The sequence below is a fragment of the Thunnus thynnus genome, chromosome 20 (assembly GCF_963924715.1).
Source record: "Thunnus thynnus chromosome 20, fThuThy2.1, whole genome shotgun sequence".
Taxonomy (NCBI): domain Eukaryota; kingdom Metazoa; phylum Chordata; class Actinopteri; order Scombriformes; family Scombridae; genus Thunnus; species Thunnus thynnus.
This window is the reverse complement of record NC_089536.1, coordinates 18,122,181-18,132,586: the sequence shown is the minus strand read 5'-3', so window position 1 is coordinate 18,132,586 and position 10,406 is coordinate 18,122,181. Positions and strand designations below refer to the sequence as shown.

Genomic DNA, 10,406 nt, shown 5'->3' with positions numbered 1-10,406 from the left:
TTATGATTTTCTTGTTTCACTTTACTGATTGGATGGCTGCTTCATCGGTTCAATGTTTCTCGGTGTCTAATATTTTAAATGACAAATAGTTGAGTGTTTGATTCTGTTCATCCAACTGTGACAGAGACGCTGACTGCTTATTGAAGTCTAGATTAATGGCAGCCGGATTCAACTGTGAGACATAATAGTCTCATGAACAAAAGCTGGTTAAGGCGTTCCCGATCTGCAGATAAATTATATATGAATGTATCAAGGTTTGTTAAACTACAAATCAGCCTGTGTGATAATTCATAGCTGGGACATCAAATATTATTTTGTTCCATCAACACTTAGTGCGCTGCGATGGATGAAAAACCTCCACATCTGCTTCAATTTTGGCTGTTAGAGAGACAGTCAAGTTTTGCCAAAACATATTGGGATTCATTCCTGATTAGAAAAAGATCTTTTTCTGCTTATTTTATCGAATGTTAATTTTAGTTGGCAGAATTTTGGGATGAGTTAGAGCCGGCAGGATACCCTCTCTTTAAAGGAAAATAATTCTCAGGAGGAATGGTGAACCAAAAGGATGCGGCGCGCCACCTTTACGCACGGTGGTTGTGTTCAGTGTTTAACTTTTACGCACTAGATAAATGGGTTGTGGTGATAAATGTTTCTCAACTTGTATATTTGAATTAGAAAGGCAATGTTACAGAAAAAAAGACATTGTGATATTTCAAAAAAACACACACACACAAAAAAAACAACAAAACCAAAACAAAAAACAACAACAAAACCCACCCAGCTACGCTGCGTTGTGTGCTTTCTTTAAAACAAAGTCTATAATTTACACTGAAACTAAAACGACATTTGAAGCAACATCCCTCTTTTCGCTATCCCCCCTTTCTCACCCGAAAAACACGTGCACTGAGGAGAGGAGGGGGCACGTGCAAGCCAGCATTTTAACGATATTTTCCTTCATTTTCGTCTCGAGTGAGCTCAAACTGCAAACTCGCCGTTGTTATAATGAAATGATAAATGCCCGTGCTATCCCTCCAATAAACTGCGGCTGATATATAGTCGTTTGCACTGATTTGCACATTCTGGCGCTTATACTGTTTAAACACAGAAAATTAGTTATTTATATCCTCGCAAACACTTTTGCCGCAATGTGGCCTGATGCTCTTGATTAACAGAGGGGCTGAGCACTGATTAATGAAGCTGAGTAGCACTTTAAAGACACATCCAATGACTTCTTTTTATCCTTTTCATTCATCACTCTGCTGTCTTGGCTGTCTGGTAGACATTAGATACAATTTGTCTGATGTCACACACGGGGATTAGAAAAATAACCAACCAATCATACATGCAGTTTTCATGGCAACGCTTTCTCTTAACTGAGTTTAGCAACACTGACAGTTATTAAGAGCCTACATTATATTTCTATTACAGGTGTAGCTCTTTATGTGTGATGTCATTTTAATGGATGATGACATCCAATAACTTTTTTTTAAGGGTTTTTCACACTTCTTGCTCCAACTTTGCAATCATATAATGCATGCAAGATAAAGCCAAGTCTAACTATAAATAAATATGAATATAATTGAGATCAATGGGGCTTTAATTACATCATTTAAAAAACGAAAACACACTGTTTAATTACAAAGCCTCACACATATTAGCTGCTTGACTGCATTCATAAATAACATGGTTAAAGCTGCTATCCTCACCACTCCACCAGAGCTCTCAGTCAGCCATGCATACTACATACAGTCCTGTCTTACCTCAGTTAAGAGAACTGCAGTCTTGTCCAGGAGGTGCAGAGCCTGCCTGCCTGCAGTGGTGTTGCTCTGAAGAACAAAGACACATCAGAGCCCTGTGTGTTTTCACTCGCTGTTTTTCTCACATAACGACACGCATTGTGTTACATTAACATCTCCTTCTTTATATATACACCCTCAGTGCCCTTGCCTCATTCCTGATCATTATGTGCCTTGTTAAACATGCGGGCCCGAGGAAGAAGAGGCTGAGCATTGCTGAACCAAGTGACGGGGCATCAGGGAAAATTATAGGCAATCTCACATCTCCAGATTAGAATAATGGCTTGCGGAGTTGGACAGACGGAGTAAGACCTTTCAAACGAGGGGGGGCAATTATCATGCAGGCAGATTGAAAGGAAAGTGAAAAGGCTCCTCGTGTAATAGACAAGCTGAGAGAGAGGGGGGACGGAGATGGGTTGAAGGGTAATGATAAAGGCAAGTCTGAGAGTATCAATGCTGTGGATGGATTATCAGATACGAGGTGTCTGATGGGTTTTAATTGCAGGATAGCAAAAAGAGGGGAAAATAGCTTGTTATTAAATCCCAGTTGCTTTAAATGAGCGAATGGCAACGCAGGTCTCTGGGGTGATTATTGTTATTAACTTGAGTGATCTGACATCTCGGGTAATTGTGAGCAGCTTCCCTGTTAGAGAGAATGGATGCATGATTTGGTTTCATCTGAAGGAAAGCTCGACTTAGCTTGGGGCATAATGCACACTTCTGGAGGGATTAAAATCGGAATACAGTTTGGCAGGCAGAAAGGCATGCTGGAGGACACACACATACACACACACACACACACACACACACACACACACACACACACTGAGGTTGGATTCAAAACACAAAAACGTGAAAATGCAGGAATAACACACCGCCATATAACTCTTTATCTATGTTCTCTCTTATTCTGTTACATTTTAATGCCTGTGTTTTTTGCTGAAACCAGTGTCTGGAGGCCGCATTTGCAGTTTTTTAGGTCAAGGTGAGCTTATGCTGGAGCAGCACCATCACCGTTTTATCAGGATGTGATGAGATTGACTGGCTGTGAAGCATCAGCACACACCCCGGCCCATTCAACACAGCCCAGCCTAGGCCTGAGGTCAGCCAGGGTTCTCGGGTCCACAGCTGTCAAGGATGCCTTTCTCCCTTCATTTCATCCGAGTTTACAGCAAAATGGAGACAGTGAGTGATCCTAATGCAGCAGAGGCTCGGCCCGGGCCCGGGCTATGTGTTGGACAGCTGCTGGAAGTCTTTCCATGCGTGCATTTTTGCTTTGCTGAAGAGCTCCCGACCTCCATCTCAACCCATATCGCTGCACCCCAAGAGACAAGTGCTGACACCACGCTGCTGACTGTTGCAGGCGGGGAGAGGAGGAGAGGGGCTTAGAGGGGCACCGGCTCTATTTAGGGTGATCACATTCAAGTTCAACAGTTCACCCCCACCTCCGTGGCTACTTACACTTGTTAATGTTTTGAGATGACATATATGGACATATCTGACAGCCCCCACACACAAGTGCAGCCTGTAGCGAGCACACGTTTGTCTTCGGCACAAATGTTTCCCCTGACAACCGCAGCCGAGGGCCACACACGCTGAGGGAGCCACCGAGGGGGGATCGTATGAACTCTTGATGAGATTTCATTGATATTAAAAGGCAATAGTAATCATTCTGATTTTGTCACATCAGCAAGTTGAAGCGCAGTGCACTTACATGATGACTGATACTGTAGACAACTGGTGTTGAGTTTAGGAAAATAAACCAAAGGGAAGACATTAGGGAAATAAGATTAGTGATTGTGACACATTTTTGTGGCAAAATGATGAAAGAATGTGTGTGAAGTTTGGTAGAAATGTGTACATTAATTTTTTTGGAATAAATTAAATGTCAGAGGTGTCAAAATCTGTCAGAGAAATATCTTGATTTTGGTCCAAAAGGTTTTATTTATTACACTTCACATAACTGAAATCATAAGGTCAGTAGATAAATAATGCTCTCACGTGATCATATGAGAGAAATTATGTGGAATTGTTTGGAATATTTTAATAACAGATGCAGGACTGAAATTATGACAAACATCCAGTTGAATCCATCTTAAAAATAAATCTAATAATTAAAAAATATTATTTACATTATATAATGTTCCCATTAGATGCCTTAAAATCCCCAAAATGTGTATAGGCTTTGTCAACATTTCCTATTAGATTAATAGATGGATTAATCAAGATATAATATTGCTTCTAATAAATTATTTCTTATTGTAGATATATGTAAAAAAAAACTTTCTTCAAATAGGTATGTCTACCAAAGGTATAAAATGTAAAAAATATAAATTATTATTATTATTATTATTATTATTATTATTATTATTATTATTATTATTATTATTGTCATTGTTGTTATTATTTCATTAATGGCGATAATAACGCAGTCATATGTCTTATTCCAACATATTTTTCTATTAAATCCCATATTGACAAAAGTGACATCATCTAATTTTATTTTATTTAAAAAGATCATTTTAAAAATGAATTCATGGCTTCAGATGAACGTTTTAAAATGTAAGGTATAAAATGTTTACCTCTGTGAGTCAGAGCGTTAAAGCTCTAAAGTTTTAAAGCTCTGACATTATTGTAATGACACTATGTTGCAATAAAGTTTCATATAGTCACACCTCCAGTCCCGCGCGCATGCCAATCCAATTACAAAAAGCCGTAGAAAAGGTTATAAAACCTCTAAAGCCGTGAGTACATTTTCTTTAAGTGCGTAATGGCGCCTTGGTGGTCCATGTGGATAAGGTCGCTATTAGCAGTTTCTCCATCATGTCATGTTTTTATGCAGCAGATTTAAAAATGCTTTGTGCGTGTGTGTGTGTGTGTGTGTGTGTGTGTGTGTGTGTGTGTGTGTGTGTGTGTGTGTAGCCAAAGTGAGCGGTTTGTCCAGTATAGCAACGAATACACAGAAAGGTTGTTTTTTTTTGTTCTGTGACTGTCTCATTGTCGCTGTCATAACAGTCATTATCGAGGTAGTTGTCATGTTTATTTTTCATCTCTCGCCTAATTCACATCAATTCAATACCCAAGTTGCATGCGTGCAAGAGTCATTCCCACGAGGCTTTTTCACCTCTAGTCTTACATGAAGAAAAAAAAAAAGTGCCAAAATAAAGAAAATGTGTACGTTTTATGTCGCATTTACTTAAATGTTGGGTAAAATGTGCGTTGTGGGATGAATCAAAAAAATCTTCTTATCCGGAGTCTTGGTTCTGTTTTCAGGAAAACTATTTGCAAAATACAATAGAATTAAATCCTTTGTCTAAAGTGAAGCAGTAAAAAATACAAAGGGGGTGTGTTTTCTTATACCTTCAATTTTGGCAGAGCTTTTATCCATCATGATGTGCGTGTGCGCGAAATCCCTCTCGGCAACAGACCTATAATTCCGCCCCCCGACACCCCCTCCACCCCCCCCAACCCCCCTTCCCTCCCTCTCTCTCTCTCTCTCTCTCTCTCTTTCCCTCTCTCTCTTTCTCTCTCGCTCTCTCTCTCGCTCTCTCTCTCTCTCTCTCTCTCTGCAACACGCTGAATTCTCTCTTGTTATCAGCTGGCAACTGAGTCGTAATAAAACAGAGTGACTCCAACATGTCTGCTTGTCTGTCGCCTCACGCTGCAGCGCTTTGCACGCACCAAAACAGAGGGAGTCCATTCACCGAGCTGTGACTAATATTGCTTATACTTCCGAGAACAAAGTTAACCAGTTTTTAGTTAATGAGATAGATAACAGTTTTGATCGTTAGATTATGAGGTTAACACAGACGAAACAGATGATTAAACTCTGTTTGCATCATATGATCTTTAGGTTTCTAGTTAGATTTCTGGAGACTCTAGTTACCCCTTTAATAAGAAAATGTTTCAATTAAATACATTTTTAATGATTAATCAGTAAGCCTACCATAATTAAAAGTGGGTGAGAAATTATTAAGACCTAAATTTGCACGTATTACAATTAATTAGTAAGTAGTATAAGTATTATATTATATAAACTTATAAATAAATCTGATTCCAATGCAATAGGTTTTTTTTTAAGTTACCCTGATTCAAGATGAGTGATCTAATTTTTTTTTTCATTCCAAAAAAAGAAAAGAAAAAGAAAAAAAAGTGTTGAAATGGCTCAAACGGATTCGTCACAGGAAAAAGAAATATTTCCAGCACTATTTAGGCTTTAGTTTAAGTTGGACCTCGTGGATTACACAGTTAAAGTCTGCTGCTTGATCTTTCCTACATCTCAAAAAAGCCGACTGGACTGTTTATAAAGGGGCTTGACACACAACATGCAATTAACACCTTTATTCAATTGACAGGAAGGCAACAAGTGGACTAATTACATGAATATAAAAATGGGATTTGGAAGCACCACAGTGCAGTCGTTTCGTTTCATACAAATATGATCATAGTGGTTCTGCATATAAACACATATTTACAGCCTTCGACGTTTTTGTACAAATCCATATAAATATGACCTGAGTTGTTTTTTTGTTTGTTTGTTTTTTTTGTTTTTTTGACGCGCTTTCAACCCACATGCATTATTTGGATGTAGCATGGATCAACTGCACAGTTTTATCAATATTCGGGTTGTGGCTGGGCTACTTGTTAAAAAAAAACAACTTTGCATATTCATTTACAAAAGAAGTTAAAGAAATACAACAGAAGAGATAAATAATTTAAAAAACCACTCCAGATGTCCTTTAAATACGCTGTCACAAGTGATCAGAAATCCCTTATGTGCTTTGTGAATGGAAAACCCAGGTCTGAAACATTGTTGATCATCCACAACCAAAAGCAACGTTTCACTTCAGGCCTGCTTCCGGTCCAGTCAGCCTTTGCTCTGCAGAGTCATTGTGGAGAGACCTCGTTTGAAGAAACTTGAGAGATGAATCTGCTCTTGAGTCAATAAACAGCTCCCACACTTTGCTGCGGGACTGGGTGGTGCACGGTGCCCGGGTGCTGTAGGTGTGATCCCTGCTGGTACCAGTGGTTGTTATAATCCTCCAGGTATGGCGGTGACGAGCTGTGCGTCGGCTGCGCGACCTGAGGTCTGCTGATCGGGGTGTTCTGAGGGGTGCTGTTCTCCCACACAGCCGGGGAAGGCGGGGAGTTGCAGGCCATGGAGTCGCTGGCGTTGGGACTGTGCTCCAGGGGAACCTCGCCGTTCTTGTACAGCTTCTTGAACTTGGACCTCCTGTTCTGGAACCAGATCTTGACCTAAGAGATAAAGAGTGTGCATTAATATTAACGTAACATAACATTCAAAGATGGAGTTCTAATAATATGTGTAATGTTAAGGGTTTTCAGAAATGCTACCTTGCGTGTAACATTCACAAAAACAATTTTGTCCTATTTTATTACAAGAGTGTTTTAATCGCTGTGCGTAATTACGCATCAGAGGATAATCACAAATTGTGGACTATATTGGAAAGCAATGATTCACGTGACTCTAGAAATATGATCAATTATAAAATGGCAGGTGTCACATCGGGTCACGCAGCTTACCTGTGTCTGAGTCAGGCCGAGCTGAGCCGCAAGCTCCGCTCTCTCGGGCAGAGCGAGGTACTGCGCCTTCTGGAAGCGCCTCTGCAGAGCAGCGAGCTGGTAGCTGGAATAGATCGTCCTCGGCTTGCGGATCTTTTTCGGTTTTCCATTCACCATGCGGACCTCGGGCTCTGGCTCTTCTTTCACTAAAAAATACAACAAAATAAATAAGTAAAAGTGACCTTTGAGTAAGACTTTTAAGCAACCTCAAAATGTAAAACATAAAATAAAGTGAAGGCATCAGAACAAAATGTTGATTCGACTGTGTGGGAATTTTGGCAGCATAACATTCGCATGAAAATGTTATATTTACGAATAATTTGTCACATTGAAATGGCAAGAAGTCAAAAAATAAAATATGGCAACCTCAAAACCACCAATGACACAAAACAAACACTCAAAAGAAAAAAAAAAAATGAAATAAATCACGCGATCACACTGTCAAATTTCCAATTTGGCAAGCCGGTGGTGACAAGTTAAAATTGATGGAGTGAATATTATTAGCTTTAATCAAACCATCATTGTTTTATGGCCAGATGTTAATAGCTGGCTCATTCCCAGGCAGGCTGTTAAAACATGACATTAACACCAGCCGGTAAGCTACCACTGAGCAAATGTTGGTTTTTAACTGTAAATACATAGTAAATCAAATATACTGGTAAGTGAATACTACTGTGGCAAGGTAAAATTTATGGGGACATGACGCCTGTAAAGAAGGCTTGTGATTTGACATTCTGTATGTCACTGCATATTTATTGTTTGACATTTCTTACACAAATATGCTCTAAAAAACTGAAGTGAAAGTTTAAATTAAATTATAAATGTTCTCACATGCAATCAGGGCCCTTTTACAAGAATATCTTGGCCTGAACAAGTCAGAGAGACAAACACAATCGCGCTGAAATAACCGCTGATTATCTCAACATTTACCTGAGCTCGGAGGCGAGGCCTGGAGGTGATCTCTGTTGTAATGTCCGTACTGTCTGTAGCTATTTGTATAGGGGTATTCAGATTTGGTGGTGTAAGCTCCGGCAGCTCCCATTCCGTTCAGATTAAACTGGTGGTGGTAAGAGTTCATGGGCTGTCCGTATGCTTGACCCTGATAATATTCGTGATGGCCGTGGGCCGTCTGTCCGCTGTAGTAGCCCATGTCCGTCACGGAAGACTCGGGGAGAGTAGGAGAGTCCTTGGAGTTCGGGTGGCAACTCATAGATCCGGGAAGATCGGTCAAAATACTCGCAATTTTCTTCTCATACGTCTGTCCGGCGCTCATGATGAAAGCAGCCCTCCAGAGTATAGAAAGTCCACTGGTGGATTCTTTTTTTGTTGTGGATTGCGCAAAGCAAAATCGCAAAAAATAGAGAGAACTGGTGCGTGTGCGCTCTTTGAACGCACGTCTTTGGAGAGCTCTATAGTCCACTGAAATTCTCCCAGCTGTAGAAACTTGGTTGTGGCATCGCTCAGCTCCTGTGACACAGAGTTATAGAGCGCTGGGCTGGATGCCGCCTTCTCATTGGCTCCACTGTTTTCCCCCCTCTTGCGCTCCAGGCGAAGTCGTGGTGAAACCCAGCCTTCAGCCAAGAGCGCCTATGCACGCATACCTCAGTGCCCGGAGTTGTTTTTCTCCTTCAGATTTGCATTTACCTGTTCGCTGGGAGATCATGCAGCTCTGTAGGCCTTTAGGTATTGTCTGTTTAAAAAGACAACCACTTATAGGTCCTTTTTTTTTCAACAACTGCATCATCTGCAGGCTGTACACACTGGCACCAAGATGTTAGAATACAATAGTAGGCCAGAGCCTCTCTCCTTAAAGCTTAATCCTGCAGCCAGACCGTCTCCTTAATGTTTTTATGCAATGTTTTCTTAACAGTGCCTAGAGATCACGCTTTATTCAGCCTATTGAAAGGCTGCCAGCCAGCCCCCCACAGACTCCTATTGTCATTCAAAGGTATTGTCGGACAGTGAACTTTACGTGAAAGAGATTGAAGAGATAGGTAAAAGACTCGTTCAACTGATATTGCCTGCGGGTAAATACCTCTACAGTGTCCGCGTTGTGTGTGTGTGCGTGTGTGTAAATGCAAATTCGATCAACACTGTTAGAAAATGACGGTAGAGAAGCGGACTTCTTCTCAGTAGACAATATTGGAGGTAAAAACAGTCGACAGTGGATGATTTCACTCTGACAGTATTTAGAGGAATAGTTTTCTGAAGAGAAATAAGCAAAACATTGTCACACTTTAAGGTTAAACAATAATTTCCGTCTGTTTTTTCTGGATCTCGTTTGCTTTGAGCTGAAAGCGCGGTGCGCAGCGCGCCCTGCTGTATGCGTTCATAAATTTAACTCATAGCTCATAACTGATGAACTACCGCCCTCTTTTGGTATATTTCTGCAGCACTGCCGTTACCTCTTAAAGGGTCAGTTCACTCAAATCATCAAAAAGAAAAAAAAAGCATCCAGATCGATTCGATTTAGTCTATTATGTAAAAAAAAAAAAAAAAAAAAAAAAAAGTCAAAATATGAATAGACTATACATTTATTTTGGTTTTCAAATGAGGACAAATAAAAGACAAACTCGCATAATGAAAATTTTGAGCCAAATCCAGAGTTGATGATTGATAAGCACATCTCTCAAACGGTTTTACTTTATTTCCCCAAATTAAATTCCAGTGTTTCGTAAACATGCTTCAACAAACTGCACTTGACAAATCAACACTTAACAGGAACATGCAATGATCTAAATCCTGAACAACAGTGAGTAGATTATCTGTTCATAGCAGACTGGACTCAGTAAGACATGTTCCTACATTATATTTTTAGTGTCCAGTGTCATAAAGCTGCCATAGACTGTTTTATTACTAATGTTATTCAGTCTGTTTCCTGCCTCGCCAGCAGAGGGCGCCAACACACAAAGTTACAGAGTGCAGTTACATCCCAAAAGACACAAACAGAGAAAAAGATATTTGAATAGTGTTTCTGTGTGTGAAATGTGTGATTGAAGCATAAAATAAATTTGATTTCAGAATATC

General features: G+C 40.0%; 1 protein-coding gene across 1 annotated transcript; it reads right to left on the bottom strand.

Moving 5' to 3' along the window:
• Positions 1 to 6,122: 6,122 nt before the first annotated feature.
• dlx3b (distal-less homeobox 3b) lies at positions 6,123 to 9,759 on the bottom strand. The gene is made up of 3 exons (XM_067576784.1): positions 8,310 to 9,759; positions 7,341 to 7,525; positions 6,123 to 7,052 (listed from the first exon to the last, which is right to left on the bottom strand). Exons 1-3 carry the CDS (start codon positions 8,650 to 8,652, stop codon positions 6,738 to 6,740), a joined length of 843 nt encoding a protein of 280 aa, XP_067432885.1. The 5' UTR covers positions 8,653 to 9,759; the 3' UTR covers positions 6,123 to 6,737.
• Positions 9,760 to 10,406: the final 647 nt, after the last annotated feature.

What these genes read in the sequence shown, in the direction of transcription:
- dlx3b (XM_067576784.1), bottom strand. Translation starts at nt 8,652, where the DNA reads ATGAGCGCCGGACAGACGTATGAGAAGAAAATTGCGAGTATTTTGACC. An exon ending in GGCCTCGCCTCCGAGCTCAG is followed by an intron (nt 7,526 to 8,309) that starts GTAAATGTTGAG and finishes TGTATTTTTTAG; the next exon opens with TGAAAGAAGAGCCAGAGCCC. An exon ending in TCGGCCTGACTCAGACACAG is followed by an intron (nt 7,053 to 7,340) that starts GTAAGCTGCGTG and finishes TTTATCTCTTAG; the next exon opens with GTCAAGATCTGGTTCCAGAA.